Here is an 18,813-nt window from a genome sequence, read left to right as displayed (position 1 = left end):
ATTTATTTATTCAGAGAGAGACAGAGAGGCAGAGACACAGGCAGAGGGAGAAGCAGGCTCCATGCAGGAAGCCCAACGTGGGACTGGATCCCGGGTCTCCAGGATCACACCCTGGGCTGCAGGAGGCGCTAAACCGCTGAGCCACCAGGGCTGCCCTATCTCCTGGCTTTTTAAAAATTATTATTACTCACTGCCTTTTCTAATATTGCTCACCTTCTGCTCCAGATATTTTGCTTTCCGTGTGTGAGTGTGTGTGTGTGTGTGTGTGTGTGTGTGTGTGTGTGTTATGGGTAATAATTTGAGATCCCTGGGTTTTTCAGTTTTCTTTTTGTGCCTACCTACAAAGAAAGTTAGTGCTTATTCATTATCTGTGTCCATATTTGCTTTGTTTTAGACAGAAGGAAGGGATGCTCAAAACTGTCCTTCATTAATAATTAATAGGGCAGATAATGGCACAGATCATGTCAAACATTTGGTAGCATGTGATAAATTACCTCAGAGCACCAAGGTCTATGGAGGAGCAGAATTTGCCATCCCCAAGATGCTAACATCTTCTATTTTGACTGGGCACCTGGAGAAGACATGCACCCATCACTTCTATTAAAGTCATTTGAGTTACCCTATGGGTCACAGAATCTGATTTCTGGGAAGATTTTTAAAACTCACTTCAAACAATAAACCAAATCCAGGCACACATAAAGTTAAAAAGATGGATAAAGAAAACCACTCAGTGGTGACGGAGTTTATCTTTATGGGCATCACTCAGGACCGTCAGCTGCAGATCATCTTCTTTGTGATTTTCCTCCTGGTCTACCTAGTCAATGTAGTGGGGAACATTGGTATGATCATCTTGATCATAGCAGATACTCAGCTTCACACACCCATGTACTTTTTCCTCTGCAACCTCTCTTTTGTTGACCTGGGCTACTCCTCAGCCATTGCCCCCAGGATGCTGGCTGACTTCTTAACAGAGCGCAAAGTCATCTCCTTCTCTAGCTGTGCCACCCAGTTTGCGTTCTTTGTAGGTTTTGTAGATGCTGAGTGCTATGTCCTGGCCGCCATGGCCTATGACCGTTTCGTGGCCATCTGCCGACCCCTCCACTATGGCACTCTCATGTCCAAGCGAGTCTGCTTGGCCCTCATGCTGGGCTCTTACCTGGCCGGCCTGGTGAGTTTAGTGGCCCATACTTCCCTCACCTTCAGTTTGAGCTACTGTGGTTCCAATATTATCAACCACTTCTTCTGTGAAATCCCACCACTCTTAGCCCTCTCTTGTTCAGATACCTACATCAGTGAGATCTTGCTGTTTAGCCTGTGTGGCTTCATTGAATTCAGCACCATTCTTATCATCTTCATCTCCTATGCTTTCATACTCATCGCAATCATCAGAATGCGCTCAGCAGAAGGCCGCCTTAAGGCTTTCTCCACCTGTGGGTCTCACCTCACTGGCGTCACCCTTTTTTATGGCACAGTCATGTTTATGTACCTGAGGCCAACATCCAGCTACTCCCTGGACCAAGACAAGTGGGCCTCTGTGTTCTACACTATTATCATCCCCATGCTGAATCCCTTGATCTACAGTTTACGGAACAAGGATGTGAAAGCTGCTTTCAAAAAACTAATTGGAAAAAAACCTCAAGAATAACAAAATATGAAGATTTCTTATCACTACAGGTAATTGATAGAGATATAAGGGTGGTGGTAGGAGATAGGAAATGCTACTTTCCTAATAAACGCTACTGAAGCTACTATCTACTTGTATCAATCTTTAATTCTGTAGGGTTTTCTATAACCCTTAATACTCTGAAATGAAGGAAATATAAGTTACTATTTTTGAAAGGCATGCTGAGCAAGATGCATCTGTTTTTTTACTTGACTTTGGCTCACTCATTGCTTAGAAATGGAGACACAACTTGAATAGGGGACTATTTATTTAATAGTCAATTACTCTAAAGCATATTTTTTCAGGGTTATGAGGAATTAACAGATCCAAACATTGAAAATTTCTCTACATTAAAAACAATTCAGAGAAAATGTAGTTAAATATGTGGGGAATGGAACTGGTATGAGAGATGGCTTAACTCAGCCTAGGAGCTACCCATTCATATACTCAGCAAAAACTTTTAAGTGCCAGATATATGCCAGGTTCTGGAGGATACAAACATAAGAAGTGCATTTGCCAATGAGGAGTTTATTTTGCTTCCAGTTACTGTATTATCTCTCTGATACTATTACCATCAATAACTAAATAATGGGCTATGAAAACCTCAAGAATAAGAGCTGCAGACTTAGGTTCTGCTGCTAACTGGGTATGTGAGTTTTGACAAGACCCTTCTCTTTGGTGTCCTCAGTTTTCCCTTCAGTCTAGTGGTTGGTTTCACCTGGATCTCTTGGGTCTCCTCTGCCTAATATTTACATATTGTTAACTTCACATATTGACATCATTTTAGCTTTCAGGGAAGCCCAGGGACTCTGGGATCCTAAGAGACATACAATTTCTGAGGCTAATTTTAGCAAGATTGTAATGTCTACAGGATTAGTGTCCTATTCCCATCCCAAATCCCCTATGTCTTCTCTCTCTCTCTTCTGATATAAGTTTAGTTTAGCCCTAGCCTTATCCTAGGGTGCTGGGAATCTTCATGATTTCCACCATCCATCATCACTGGGCCCTTATCCAAGAATAGTTTCATTAACCCTGAGGTATCAATGACTGACAATAGAAGAGACCTAACTCCTCTCTGCACATCTCAAAGCTACAAATCTTGAATCAAAAAACAAGTGCATCAGGTATCAACAGCAAGTAAAGGGGGCAGCCTGAGATCAGAGGATAGCTAAGTTTTTCTCAGATATGCTAAAATTCTATCACACCATCAGTTTCTAACACTTCCAAACAATAATGTTCCTATCTCCCACAGCCACCCCAAGGGCAATATAATTATCCTAAAGCATGTAGTATCCCCATTGATCATGAAAAGCACCAGAGTTTTAGGGATAAAAGACCTAGGATTTACTAGGCTTTTTAATGGGTATCATTGTACATGAATTAAAATTAACCTGATGCAAATATACACAGCCATATCATGAACTTCTAAAAACATATTTCCGATGTCACATTATGAAGAAAGTACAGCAACTATGGACAGGTATAGAACTGGCAGTCCAGAAAGAGTCCAGAGATTTAGCCTTCAGTTTCTTTTTTAAAATAATCTAATGTGAAAATCCACATGATGTGTGAAAAATAATAGATATTTTCTATCTCATTAACTACAAACCAAGTATACATTATAATTAAAAGACTAGTTGCCTTAGAATCAGGAAGAACTTTGAGTCCCATTTCTGCATTTCTACTCAGTGATGTCCCTGCTGGAGGATTACTTTTTTTTTTTTTAATTTGTTGTATTCAGTCAAAGTTAATGATAGAATCAAAAAGTGATCCAAGAGCTATGCTTTCTACTCTAATGGCAAATATTCAAAGAATCCCTCATGTAAGTTCTATTATTTTCTTGCTCTGACTAATGGCAAGTTACCTAATCTCTATCAGACTGTTTCTTCATCTATTAAATGAGAATAATAATGCTTACCTTCTAGCATTTTTCAAAGGATATGCTGTAATCTCTGTAAAGAATCCATCACATAAAAGATAATTAATAAACTTTAGTTGCTTCTATTTTTCCTTCATTTATATCTTAGATATCTATAATTCTGCTATTGATGTGATGCAGTATAATGAGGAAACTGTTTTTTTCTCATGTAATTGATAGTGAAAGTACACATATCAATCTATAATAGTGAGAGGAAAATGGATAGAAGTTGGGTCAACTTAGTGTTCATCCTACTCCCAGCAATAATGATGTCAGATAAATACCCTCGGGTCTCTGCAGCTCAATCTCTTCATCAATAAAGTGAGAATGAGTATTTACACCTTCTCAATTCTATTAGTTTGCTCAAATAAGTAATAAATAAATAAATGCCTTATGTTTGGAAAGGCCTGAATTATCTTCCATACATTAACTACTTTGCCCAGTGATAAAACCATAGCAAAGGTAAATATATCAATCATGTTCTCTAGAATAGACTATAAAAGTCACATGAGTAGGTATTTTCTCTAACCAACAAAGACTTGGCACTCATTCTACTGGGAACTTTGAAAAGCAAAGATTGATGTAAAAGTGATTAAGAGGGGAGATGTCAGAGTGAGATAAAGCTGAGATTAAATTCTTCTGCTGCTGCTTTCAAGCGATGTGACTTCAGTTGAGATTTTTTTTTAAAACAATCTGTGCTTAACACCTGGTGGACAATATGTAAATTACATATATATCCTGGCTTCATGGAATTGGCATACATAAAGAAATAAAATAAATGCAAATGTCTTGTGCTACAGGAGGAAAACTACCAAGAGAAGTGCAGACAATATGCTATAGGGATTCACACTTGAAAAACAACATTTCTTCCTGGGAGATTAAGGAATTTTCATGGAGAAGGGAGCATGTGAGTTATTTTGGGAAGCAGGGCCCAGAAATTAAAGAGAGAAGCAAATGAAGTGGGGAATGGCAGAAGAAGAAAAAAAAAAAAACATAGTAAAGAAAGGCAAAGAGCTTGGAAACCAGGGGACATTTCCACAGGTTATTTTGCCTGGGTGTCTGTTAGGATTGGTGGTAAAGCTGAAATGTAGGTCAAGACTGCACACTAATTTAGGAAATGGCAATTTATTGCTTGGAGAGTAGGAAGCTTGTCATTTGTGATTCAAGAGAAGGTTCTTCTTTGTTCCTTGACATTCTGTCCCTTATCCATCAGCAGACCAACCTTTGGGGAAGCCAGTATAACAACATGGCCTTTATATTGGTAAATTCAAGTTGATTCTGGCAACTTCAGAAAGGTTTGGTGACATAAGATGGCATGTTCTTCTTAATGGAGCTTGGATGAAACTCATAGTTGGTTTTATAGCTGGTCTTCTCCCAGGGGAGGAATCCAAGCTGAAGTCTCTGCCTTCAAACTCTGCCTTAGAGAGAACACCTGGATCACAAGGATCTGAGATTTCTCATCTGCCCCATAATTATCCTTCTCCCTTAACTCAGGAGTTATGACATGACCAAAGTCCTTTGCTTAGCATTCCAGGCCCTCCCCCTTAAACTACCTCTCTGATATTCCTTCCTGCTATCTTTGAGCAACAGATTCTCCAGCAAAACCATTTCTTTAATGGTCCTCCAATTTTTCTACCTATGTATCCTTCTAAATCCCCTCCCCTCTCTCCTCTGTGCTTCCTTAATAGTCCCAGCTGCATATCTCAGGACATCCAAATTCTTCTCTTCCTTCAAGGACCAGCTCAAACATTACTCCTTGAAATGCCCTGTATCTGAGCTATTAGACTGGGAAAAAAAAAAAATACCACTCTTCTGAACAGCAGCCTTTAATTTATAATTTCCTTATGGATGTGTGTGTAGATATTATAGTTATGCACATGCATGTGCAAATGTGTCTAAGGCAGACACTATAAAAGATGTACCTGAATTGCCCCATACCAATAATGAGGTTAGGATGGACACTGAAGGAACAGCATGCTTATGAAAAGAAAGGTGTGAACTGGAGGGTATTATGCTGAGTGAAATAAGTCAATCAGAGAAGGACAATCATCATATGGTTTCACTCATACATGGAATAAAAGAAATAGTGAAAGGGATTATAAGAGAAAGGAGGGGAACTAAATGGGAAAAATTAGAGACAGAGACAAACCATGAGAGACTCTTAACTTGTAAACAAAGGGTTGTGGAAGGGAGGTGGGTGGTGGGGATGGGGTGACTGGGTGATGGGCACTGAAGAGGGCATTTGATGAAATTAGCACTGGTGTTATAATATATGTTGGCAAATTGAATTTAAATGTAAAAAATATTTTTTAAAAGGCATGAAATGAACCATTTGTTGGCTAGACTGCTTCTAACAGCTATATGCACTGTGAAAACGTGCAGCCACATGAGGGCTCTGGAAGCAGCTGTACTGGGATCTGTGTGTTTAACTCTGTTTGACTGAGTGTTAATGAGAAGAATAGGTTGCTGGAGTAAGGGTCCATGATAAAATCAACACTGTGAATGGCATCCACACATGACATCTGAAGATCTACATTTTCGGCTTCATCTTAACCATCTCCTTCCACATCCCACCTCCCAGAAGAAGTTCAACTCACATTGAACTCAAGGATATTGTGAAATCTCTCCCTTTGTATACTTTTGCTAATGACAGTCCTATGCCTCAAAAGCCACTAATCCACCTAGAAAACACTGTTTTATGTCTCAAATCAATCATCACTTCTGTAAATTATTCCTGGACTCACCCCTTCTAATCTGCAAAATGGCACCACTAATACCTACTCACGAAGTTGCAATGAGAACGAAAGATAGTCTAAATGTGGCCAGTTGTCCCTCCTGTGAAAGGCAGTTTTGTTTTTTCCTATTATCTTGAAGTAGGTATCAGTACTGCTACTTCTCACTCTTAAAAATGTCCTAGTTTAGGGGATCCCTGGGTGGCTCAGTGGTTTGGCGCCTGCCTTTGGCCCGGGGCACGATCCTGGAGTCTGGGAATCGAGTCCTGCGGCGAGCTCCCTGCATGGAGCCTGCTTCTCCCTCTGCCTGTGTTTCTGCCTCTCTCTCTGTCTCTCTCTCTCTCTCTGTCTATCGTGAATAAACAAATAAGTCTTTTTTAAAAAACGTCCTAGTTTAGATATTGAAATATAAGAAAAACCTAAGTAGTTTATTTAAGCACTTTGGGGTTTAATAAATGGTGGCTTTCCTCTGTGCTAGGTACATACTCCTTTAATATAAAAGCTTACTTGATAGACTGTGAAACATTAAGGTAGTCTCATTTTTTTGTCCTTAAGTCCTGGCATATCATAAGTGAGTAACAAATGCTCATTGAACAAATGAATGATCATGCCTTCCTGGACTAGAGAACTACCAGAACCTGGTCCCAACTCTGGGCCTCAGGTAACCTGCCAAAGATACACATAAGATCTTGAAATTCATAGGACAAAATTATTGGCCCTATATTTTAAGATGATGAAGCCAGAGTTACGAAAGTTTAAATGGTATGCGAATGTGCTCTTGGCTTATAATTAGTAGAGCTGGGATTGAAACAAATAAAAATATTTGTTAAAATAAAATAAAAATATTTTAATTTTTTTTAAGATCTTATTTATTCATAAGAGACACAGAGAGAGAGAGAGAGAGAGGCAGAGACACAGGCAGAGGGAGAAGCAGGCTGCATGCAGGGAGCCCTACATGGGACTCCATCCTGGGTCTCCAGGGTCACGCCCTGGGCCTAAGGCAGGCGCTAAACCGCTGAGCCACCCAGGGATCCCCGAAACAAAATTTTTAAATTTTTAACCTGGTGTTCCATAAAATAGGAAAGTGTGCAGCCTTAAAGAAAATGACAGGCATAATCAGAACTGGGGAACCCAAATAAAGGTCTGGTTTGCAGCTATATTAAGTTTTATGATTTGATTAAATTGATTATTAGGGATTTAGACAGGATTGTAGTGTGAAGCATCTGTTGAAAGGTTAACATTTGGGCAGCCCCGGTGGCTCAGCAGTTTAGCGCCGCCTTCAGCCTGGGGTGTGATCCTGGAAACCTGGGATCGAGTCCCACGTCGGGCTCCCTGCATGAAGCCTGCTTCTCCCTCTGCCTGTGTCTCTGCCTCTCTCTCTCTCTCTGTGTCTCTCATGAAATAATAGATAAATAAAATCTGAAAGAAAAAGAAGGAAGAAAGAAAGAAGAAAAAAGAAAGAAAGAAGAAAGAAAGAAAGAAAGAAAGAAAGAAAGAAAGAAAGAAAGAAAGGAAAGAAAGCAAGCTTCACATTTGCCTATGACCACAGTGAGCTGAATCTTTGCAAAATCACATGGACTGGATGAGTCACTATAACCTGAAGAAGCAAGGGAAAGAGGCAAGATAGGAGATAATATCAAAGAAATAAGTGACTTTCAGATCATGCTGAAAGAATAGTATCGAGGAAGAATGATCAGTTTCACCATGACTTTCTTCCCATTCAGTATTTTACAATCCTCATACTTCTTGACTGGAATTAATGTTTTTCATTTCGAGGGGAAAGATAACTCATTGAGAAAGCTGGTAACATGATCTATGACAAGAGTGTGCATTATATTCTGTATACCTAAAGTGACATTAAAACCTTTCAGCATCGCATTATTCTTAAAGTAAATCAATCAAATCCAAAAAGTGAAACAATAAAAACATTTCAGAAGAAATTCTGACAGATTTATGATATATAAATTCAATAATAAACTTATAATAAGTCTATTCCAGAGAGGACAGAAGTAGCCAAGATGTAGATAGAGACATGATTTATTGATACTTAAAGATGATCTAATCCGACAACAATCTCATTTTGTAAATGAAAAAAGTGAGGTTTACAGAAATGGAATGATTTCTGCATATTAATATAGCTAAATTAAAACCTGAAATTATAACTTTATTATCCTCATTCCAAATATAGTCTCTTATGCTACACAATAATACTGATTAATCAAGCACTGAGAGAATGTAGCTCATAGCAAAAGTTCATTTTCTAATATTTTGTTTACTCTAGGCTTTAGTTTTATTTCAATATGAACAAAGTACTAGTTAGTACATTTCCTAGATATGCTGTTATCTCGTTACTGTGATCCTAAAAAAAATGTAGGAAGGAAATAATTCAGTAAGACATTTGATGTTGTGAAGGACCAATAATTGCTGAGTTCACATTATTTGTGTTAATCTTAAAATTGTTATTTGTTCTAGCGATGATCGTAACATATAGGACATAGAATTATCAGTTAAAAGTCTTTAAGTGTTACATTTTCCTTTTCTGTCAAAAGAAGCAAGCCTAGAAAAAGAATAAAGCTTGCATGAAAAGGTCTAGTTGGATGGGAAACAAACTGAGGGTTACTGGGGTGGGGGAGAAGAAAGACAGGGTAACTGGGTGATAGGCGTTAAGGAGGGCATGTGATATGATGAGCAGTGGGTGTTATATGCAACTGATGAATCACTGAACTCTACCTCTGAAACTAGTAATACAGTATAGTTATAGAATTTAATTTAAATAAACTTATTTTTAAGTTCTAGCTGGGTGCTAAGATAGGGTATTGCGTTATTATTCTTCATTCACACAACTCCAAGTTACTGATGAAAACAAACTAGTCATAATGAATTGATTAGGTCAAGTAATTGGTCTAAATAAATATTTTTAGAAAAAACACAGAAAAATGTTCACTTTCATTTGTTTACATGTTCTGGCTATGTGTCTTCCCTGTAAGAATGGTTTTGCAATTTTTTCTGCATTTTTAACTAGTTCACTCATTTATAGAGCTGAAAGGTAAGATGGATTAGTCATTTTTGTGAAACAAAAAATAAACTTTCCATTTGTTGTAACTTCAGGCATTTTATGCCCCTTTTTCAAAACTAATTTAAAGCTTCTAAATCACAAATAGCTAACTAAATATGTATTTCTTATTTGATAATATCTGAGAGAATTTTAAATATTACTTTTCACTTTCAATTGTCCAGAAGAAAGTTAATTAGAAGTATGTGTTTCTAATCCTCATTCACATACTAAGCAAATATATTATGTATAAAGTCATTTCTTTATCAAGGAAAATATGCAAGAAAAGCACCCCACTATGTAATGAATTTGACTAGTTGGTTAGTGATTTTGCTTTTTACTTTTTAAATCAATTTTAAACCAGTGAAGTCCTCTTTACCTATTTCATCAGAGATGCTTCACTTAACTGATTGCGTATGACCTTCATATTTAGATGGAAGAAATAGTTGCATTTTAGTTGTTGAATATATGTGAAAGTGAGTTATACTCCTTTTATTTTATTTTAAATTGTAAAACAGCAAGTGAGAAAATTTTGGAAATAAGGTATCTAACTTAATAACATGTTAATCAAAAGCCATATTTAAGCTTATTAAGTATAATAATGCTAAATTATTTTTTCTATTCTCTTCATTCAAAAAAGTAATTCTTTTTTAGAGACACCACTGGTGCAAAGCTTCAAAACACAGGAAATATTCATTTTCACAAATTTGTGAGATCATATATATATGTACACACACATATATATATTCAGAATATATTATATATTCTGTCTACATAGTAATCAGAAAACCTTTCAAAAAGTAAGTTGTGTCATATCACCCTCCTTCATAATACTTACATTTTACTAAGAATAAATCTTTACTCCTTACTTCTGAGATAACTGCATGGTCTGACTGCTGTATGAAAATTAAATGAAGTAATATTTTGATAGATTTGTTACAATGCAGGGCTATATGTAAAGGGGTCAAAATTGGTCTCAGAGCTGGTTTCCCTGTAAACTACAAAATTAGGACAGATGTGAAATGTTACATCCAAAAACCTTTATCTGAAGTTCTTTATTTGAGTTAAAAATTCAGAATGTTTCTCTATATGAAGATGCTTTAGATCCTCCAGACAGTAGTAAGATATTTCATCTTAGTCATAATTTCGAACATTAATTTCAGTTAGTCTATGATTTTAGAGAACCAAGATTTCTCAGGGAGTAAGAAAATAGTCATGCAACAAAAGGAGTTGTTTTGACACATTAAAGCCATCATTTGTCTTTGGGGCAGATATGTTTCTTGTTGAGTTTGCAGCTAAATTTATGTGTCCTTTATGAATGGCAAGAGAAACATTGACTGTACAAGGTCTTATTTATTGTCTAATTTAATATTCAGAAGTCAGTTATCTTACTAACAGCTTAAGGGTCCCATTAAGACCCCTCATGTCCTCCGTTTTGCAATAGCTCTCCTTAAAGCTCCTTTCACATCCTGGTTCCTTAGGCTATAGATCAAGGGGTTGAGCATGGGTGTGATCACAGTGTAGAACACGGCAATGATCTTGCCCCCAGCCCTGGAGGACTTCGACTGGGGTCTCATGTATATGAAGATGGCAGTTCCATAGAATAAGGCCACCACTGTCAGATGGGAGACACAAGTGGACAGTGCCTTGTGCCTCCCAGAGGCTGACCGTATCCTGAGAACTGATAGAAGGATTCGGGCATAGGAAACAACAATGAGGAGAAAAGGGATGAAGACAATGATGATACTAAAGATAAAAACAACCAGCTCTGTAAATGAGGTGTCAGTGCAAGCTAACCTCAAGACAGAAGGAACCTCACAAAAAAAGTGATTCAGGACATTGGGCCCACAGTAGGGCAAACTCAAGGTGAGGACATTGATAACCATGGAACTCAGGAAGCTACTGGACCAAGAAATGGCTGCCAATTGGACACAGATGCTTTGGTTCATAATGACAATATAATGGAGAGGATGACAAATGGCTACATATCTGTCATAAGCCATGACCCCAAGGAGAACACATTCAATCATTCCAAAGGAAAGGGAGAAGTACATCTGAGTAGCACAGCTAGAGAAGGGGATGGTCTTTTTTCCCATCATGTTGGACAGCATTTGTGGGACATTGGTGGATGTGTAGCAGATGTCCAGAAAGGACAAATTAGTAAGGAAGAAGTACATGGGGGTTTGGAGACGAGGTTCTATCTGGATAATAGTGATAATTATAATATTCCCCACAACTGTTAATAAATAGAAGAACAAGAACATAATAAAAAGAATGAGCTGCATCTTTGGCTGAGATGACAGCCCCAAGAACACAAACTCAGTCACAGTGAAGTTTGTTTTTATCATATGCATTTTTCAGGCCACCTCCCTCTCACAGGATCATCTACCTGAAGACAAACATCAGATGTCCTATATCTATAAGCACAGTGTCAGAAAGTCAAGACATAAGTAAGAAAGATTTCAAGTAATCTTGATCTGAAATTATATCTTGAATATCTGAGATGTACTATAAATGGAAAGCTTTTCTTCTACTTTTGGAGGGCATATTCTCTTGATGAGATTAAGAATTTCACATTCAGGGATGCTTGGGTGGCTCAGCAGTTGAGTGTCTGTCTTAGGCTCAGGGCATGATCCCGGGGTTCTGGGATCTTGTCCCTCATGAGGCTCCCTGTGGGGAGCCTGCTTCTCCCTCTGCCTATGTCTCTGCCTCTCTCTCTATACCTCAGATGAATAAATAAATAAAAGCTTTTTTAAAAAAGTAATTTCACATTCAAACTGAGTTAAGCAGATATTCTTAACTTTTCTCCAAGAATATGCTCTTTTGGCTCTTCATAATCTTTCCAAAACCTATTTATTCTTCATTCTTCAAAGCTTTACTCATGGCTCATCTCTTTAAAAAGATCAGATTATGTCTTTGCTCCACATCTAACAACTGAGCAGCATGATGTAGAAATTAATTTAAAAAATAGTGAAAGGCACTACTCCATGTGCTAACCTAAGAATAAAAGCAGGAACAGCAGCCTGTGCTTGTTTTCTATCACTCTGATGCAATCTTCCCATGCTTGGACATCCTGATACCCTAAAGAACAAAGACTGCATACACCACCAAAAAAACCAGTCACAGGTCACAATAATGGCCAGTTCCACCAGCTTCACCATTTCCATACTGTGGGGTCTTGGAGAATTTCATCATACATAAAATGGGAATAATTGTTAGATTAATAGGGATAAATTTTTTGCAGATTAAATAAATAATGTATATAAAGAATTTAGGACAATGTCTACATGGAGGAAATAATGCATATAAAACATCTATTATTAATAGTTCTATTAATGTACAGTGAAGAGCTACATTTATCTAAAATTTGCTTCTCTAATAAAACCTATTTCAGAGAAATATTAATAAAAAGAATCCAGACAAGTTAAAGTTACCAGGTCTATTCATTGAGAACCTCTTAGCCCCCTCCCTGTGTCTACTTTAATAAATTTATTTATGCACCGACTTAGCATGTTCAGTTAACTGACTTGCAGCCATGAGCAGATTAAAAGCAGTGACTGAAGACTGATGTAGGGTAAGGAAGAGTCCTAGAGGTAGGCACCATTACAGCAGCCAGAGGAAGCTGCCAATCATTCATTTGCCCATTTGTTCATCCTTTTTTTTTTTTTTTTTGGTCTTCTTTCTTTTTTATTCTTTCTTTCAAAAATCTCTTTGTGATAATCTAGTATGTACCAGATGCTGGGTATATACTAGTAAACACAACAGGCATTTTCAATAGTCTCAGAGCTTATAACCCAGTGGAAAGTTGTGATGAAGGTAACAGTTCCATCCCTTGATAGCAAAGGGGATGTTATCAGGAAGACATTTAAGAACCAAATAGTTGCAGGTCATGAAAAAGACTACTTTATGCAACACATCCTTTCTCAAATAACATCGATTTGCATGTAATATATTTTAGAGGGCTTTCTTATGGGGTACCTGGGTGGCTTAGTTAGTTAAGTATCTGCCTTTGACTCAGGTCATGATCCCAGGGCTGTGGGATGGAGCCTCTTGTGGGACTCCCTACGCAGTGGGGAGTCTGCTTCTCCCTCTTCCCCTGCCCCTTCCCACCCCAACTCTTAAATAAATAAATAAAATATTTTTTAAAAATAAGGTGTTATCTTATATTTTGATTTAATCAGGGTTTTTCAAATCTAATAATGCAGTGAAATGATACAATTAAATTATCAACAATCTGCGGTCCAGGGATAAAGGAGTGATGGGCCTGGAAAGAGAGGGGAGAGGTTAGGTCACAGCCCTATTTTCTCTAGAAGCATCAGGAAAGGGAGTGAACAGAAGGATATAGAGCTCCTGTCAAGCCCTTCAAACAGCACTAACCAAGTTCTGCTGCAAATAAGAAATGTTTTGGTGATTTTAGCAGTGATTATAATGACAATAAATGATATCCACAATGAGTTTTTCAGTTGACAAGGTGGCATATAATCAGGAGATCACATCATTGGTAGTGAAATACACAGAATCCGCCACTGGAGAGCAAGAGGACATGTCTGGTTCCACTATGTGCCAGCACGGAATACTTTGCACAAATCACAACACCAACCTGTGCCCAACCATCCTCATCTGTACAGGGCAGGCAGAGTGGCTTCATCAGAAGTGATACACAGGATAAATGAGATAATGCACAAAAAGTACCTAAAACAGAGTCAGACATATACAGTAAAGGCTCAATATATGTTAACTATTATCATTATGATCCATGTGATATGAAGTGAACAGATCATAAATTATTGGCATTCCCCACCCACTCCCCTATAGGCCAGGGAGACTAAGTCTTTGAGACAGTAAACAACTTGTCCTAAATCACTGAATTACTGAATCTATATGCAAGCACCTGCAACATGTGTGTGTATATAGCTATTTCTACAGTAATAAAACCACAAATGCAATAGTCTTGGTCTTCTAGGCATGAATGTATGTGTAGAATTGTGTTCACATAAAGGAACGTAAATATATTGATTCAACATTTAAACACTCTATATTTTGAAGCCTCAATAGAGGAGGATATTCCCTTATTCCCGTAAATAAAAAGGTTGCCTCAAAGAACATTTTTAGTAACTTGATGGCTGCTGCTGAAAGTGAGTTAGAACCCATTCTGTTGTCAGTTTCCAGGTTACAAATTTGTTTCTGTTCCTATCAGAACACAGAGTTATAAATCCATTATAAGGATAAAAGGAATAAAGACACTTTTGTGGATAAATGTATCTCCCACAATAAGAGGCAAATTCACCAAATTAAATGCAAGTTGAAAAAGCCCTTAATGGATTATAATTACCTGTAAATTCTATACAGCCATTTCAATCAAGCAACCAACACCTAGTTAGCTGCACACTCTCCATCTTACCTCACAAGGCAAAAGCTACCATTGCCATATGCCTCTTCCAACCTGTCTGCCTGGAAAACTCATATTTGATTATTTAAATGTTCGAATTGTTTAATGTAAGCATACAAGCATCCTCTTGGAAGCTCTCCCTAATCTAATTCATCCAGACAGAATTAATCAGAATCCCTTCTGCTGAATCATTTCCATCCTTTGAACATACTCGATTACTGTACTTATATGTGTGTGTGTGTGTGTGTGTGTGTGTGTGTGTGTGTGTGAATGAAAAGTTATGAGTCTATCTCTTCAATTGACTTTGGCTTTCTAAGGATCCTTTCATGTTTATTTATGTTGTCCCATTCCTTAGAACATAATAAGCACTGTTAAACATTGATAAAAACTCAGATAAGCTGATTCTATGTCCTATTTTTCTGAAGTTTTAAACTCAGATTAAAAATAATTTCAACCTCATGGTAGCCATAATTTCAGTCAAAGAATATGGTCCTGCAAAATCATTTACTCTCTAATTGCTTCTTTTTCTAAAGAGCACTGTCTGGCTCAAAAAGCCATCTAATTCAGTATTGGCGGGGAGGTGGGTGGCAGGGAAGAGGGGAAATGATTAATGTCACTTCATGCCAAGAAGGTACTACGTGTGCTAACAAATTTTACACAAGCTCAGGTTACTCTGGCATCATATAGACACAGTATATCAGGCATCTTATGTATTCACAGAAAAATGACTCTTTTTTCTGTCTGCAAGTCACAGGAAACAATCTAATATATATTTTATACAAAACTAAAGAGTTCTAATGTTCCTTCATAAATTCAGGATGTTAAAAAGCTAAACCTTTAATCTTTGTAATCTAGATAATTTATAAACAACTGAATACGCTGTTTTCTCCAACTTGTAGTTAAATTGTTTATTAAGTTTGGTAAATAGATTTGATATATAGCAACGATATTTCTGGTCTTTGGTAATATCTCCTTTTTCCAGGATAAGTTTGCAAGGCACCCTCATGTAGGCATAAAAATCAACCTGAATATGAATTATATCTCCACCAGCTCTCTGCTGGGTCAGTTGGGTAAGTTTCTAAACTTTTCCAAGACTCTTTATCGCCTAGATTAAGTGGGAACTATATTAGTACCTAAGATTAAAGATTATTTAATTGGTTACATCAGAAAGTCCATGTAGCAGTTTTGGCAGAGTGAGAACTTAGGAAATTATAGCTCACAATGTTATATAAACGTCCGGTTTATTCAGTTTGCTCTAAATATACTTGTAGTCTGAGAGCAGAAAGACATAATTATATTGGAAGTTACTTACAACATCACTGTAGAAACTTTTAGAGCCTACACAAACTCATACAATCCCTACGTGTGTGTCATAATGCCATAATTTGTGATGTCTTTTCATTCATTATCAGTTCATCAATTAACAAGATTTATTGTTAAAAATTAATTTAAGGACTAAGAATCTTAAAAATTAAGAAGACTAAAGATAGCATCCTAATCCTGTTTCCTACCTCGTTAAGGAAAAACATTAGGAAAAGCTACCAGGAAGACTTTAAATATTTTTCCTATGAATCCATTACTGACTTTTGAAAATTATCCTAGAAAAGGAGTGATTGTTTTTTTTATAAAAGCAGAACTTGCAGTGTTTACAAATTGCACTATAGTTGATAATTTACCACTTACTGTGAATTAGTTTCACAAAGCCTTTTAAACAAACAGGGGGATTTACTTTTGATGCAGCATGGAAGAGAAGGAGGAAAATATGAAAGCAGGGGCTCCTGGGAGGCCATGCTCTGAGAGGAGGCCAACTCCACACATGGGTAAGAATGCCATGATGGCAAATATCATAACACAGGTTAACAAATTGGTATATTCAGCACAGGCAATCAGAAAACCCCTCCACCCCAGCGGCAAAATAAGCTTTCTCTATCAGAAAGAAAAAAATCCACAAAAAACAAAAAAAACAAAAACAAAAACAAAAACACTAACTGCTATATATTATATGACTTTCTTAGATCCTTTGCTAATAATAAATAACATTTTTACAACTCCAAAATATATTTTAAAGATCAGAGAAGCTATACAGCTTTCTCAGAGTATTTAACAGAACCATGATTGGACTTTAGTCTACTTAATTCTAAATTATTTTATTTAAATAACTGGTAGTTTTATTTTACTATTTCTTTTACATCTCAGTAGACAATTGCAATCATAAGCACAGCAGATAAAACATACCCTAAAGTGAAAGCAATGTATGGAAATAATACCTGTCCTCACCACATACTCATGTACACAAAAACCCATAAAAGGCAGCAGACGTAATATCCATGAGCAAAAACTCTAATTCCATGGAGATAAAAATAAATCTCTTTTTATTATAACCACAAATGAGATAGTACTATGATCCAACTCAGCCCTTTTATAGACAAAAAATAAAGATAATGAATACATACACAGTGCAATCCCTAAGTCATCTGAGTTTTCTCACTTTAGGAGCTTCGGCTGAACTTTGTAGATTCTTGAGGGATAATGTCCCAGATCAGTAATTAAAACTTAATTATTTGTTCTGAGGGATTCCTGGTTGAGGCATTTGTTGGTTGCACTCCCTCTTCTTCTTCCCCTGCATATGACCTTGTACCATGGTTAAAGTGACCCTTCCAAGTGACCTGGGTGTCCTCATCCTTCAGAATTGCCTAATACTGGTAATCATGAATATGAGTGTATTCATCACAAGAAGAGAAAAACCTAAGAAGCAGAGTTCAGAGACCAAACGCAGAGTCATTTCCCTGGAATCTATTGGAACTTAGAGATGATAATGATGCTAGTATGCTCTCAACTATGCACATAGCAAATTTTGAACCCTACATTCCTTTCTCCCAGATCATAGCAAACTCTGGAAGCATCTCCTATTGCATAGTAACAATACACAAACTATTTATAAGGGCACAGTAGAGCCAGCATGGGAACTTCCTAGATGTGACCTCAAACATACCACTTCATTTTCCTGCACCTCAGCTTATTTATCTTTAAAATGGACATAAAAATATCAGGTGCCTGGGTGGCTGGCTCAATAACTTGACTCTTGATTTTAGCTCAGGGTCATGATCTCAGGGTCAGGAGATCAGGCCCCATGTGGGGCACTGAGCATGGAGTGTGCTTAAGATTCTTTCTGTCCCTCTCCCTCCCCTCCTCTCACACTGTGCTCTCCCTCTCTCAAACAAACAAACAAACAAACAACAAACATTAAAATATCTAGATCACTATATCACTCCCTTTTTATGGAATTACAGGGAGGAAATGAAGAAAAAGAGGAAGAAAACAAAGAAAGAAGACAGAAAAGGAAGGAAGTAAAAAGTTAACATTAATTCAGTCCTCCCGGTGTATAAAGAGCCAGTTGAGTCAAAATCATGCTTCTACATAATGATATCGCTTCATCTGATAATTCTCAAATTTTGAACGGTTGTTGTAGTTTGTTTGGTTTTAATATCAATGCCCAGACCTATCCTGAATCAATTAAATCATAATCCTTGCCAATAGGATTCTGGTATAGGTATTTTTAAAAGTTATCCAGGTGAACTCTTAAAGCCTGATTTTCCACTATTTTTGCTGGAAAAAAAAGATATGCTTGTGGATTCACACAAAACTAAACCCAAAATATTCAACCTTTTAGGGAGTTCCATATTTTTACTTCTAATTTTTTCCCTACTATATTCAACTTTTAAGAACTGTTGGGTAAAAATAATGTAAAAAGTACTACATCCAAGACTTTTTGGAATGTCCAGTTCTACTTTGCTTTGATTAAACTGGAGACTCCCAGATTAGACCCTTACCAGGTGTCATCCCCTCAGAGTGCATTGACTCCGGAATTGTAATGGAAGCTACCCAGCACGTGAAGGAAAAACAACACATGGAACATATCTGTTACCATATATTTTCTTATTTGAGCCTCACAACTCCAGGAAACAGAGAGGACTCTGCTAGAATGAAATTCAGAAAAAGAAACCACTTTCCTAGGTTTGTGTAGTTCATAAGTGACAAGAAAAACACTTAAAGTTTTCT

General features: G+C 37.2%; 3 protein-coding genes across 3 annotated transcripts in view; 1 reads left to right on the top strand and 2 right to left on the bottom strand.

Moving 5' to 3' along the window:
• LOC112663144 (olfactory receptor 1019) overlaps positions 1-1,645 on the top strand; it is a 51,158-nt gene extending 49,513 nt beyond the window's left edge. Inside the window, exon 2 of the mRNA XM_025451723.3 lies at positions 710-1,645. Within this exon, the coding sequence (XP_025307508.3) occupies positions 710-1,645 (936 nt within the window). The remainder of the gene's footprint in view (positions 1-709) is intronic.
• The window catches only part of LOC112663682 (olfactory receptor 5M3), a 145,059-nt gene extending 127,597 nt beyond the window's left edge, over positions 1-17,462 (bottom strand). The window contains exons 1-2 of the mRNA XM_035701877.2: positions 17,208-17,462; positions 13,966-14,057 (exon numbers count right to left, since the gene is read on the bottom strand). The gene's annotated coding sequence lies outside the window, so the exon portion shown is untranslated. The remainder of the gene's footprint in view (positions 1-13,965; positions 14,058-17,207) is intronic.
• Positions 10,787-11,719, bottom strand: LOC112663689 (olfactory receptor 2G3-like). Its single transcript, XM_025452764.3, has one exon. It carries the CDS (start codon positions 11,717-11,719, stop codon positions 10,787-10,789), a length of 933 nt encoding a protein of 310 aa, XP_025308549.3.
• Positions 17,463-18,813: the final 1,351 nt, after the last annotated feature.

The sequence above is a fragment of the Canis lupus genome, chromosome 18 (assembly GCF_003254725.2).
Source record: "Canis lupus dingo isolate Sandy chromosome 18, ASM325472v2, whole genome shotgun sequence".
Lineage (NCBI taxonomy): Eukaryota > Metazoa > Chordata > Mammalia > Carnivora > Canidae > Canis > Canis lupus.
This window is presented reverse-complemented; position numbering and strand designations above follow the sequence as displayed.

What these genes read in the sequence shown, in the direction of transcription:
- LOC112663689 (XM_025452764.3), bottom strand. Translation starts at nt 11,719, where the DNA reads ATGCATATGATAAAAACAAACTTCACTGTGACTGAGTTTGTGTTCTTG.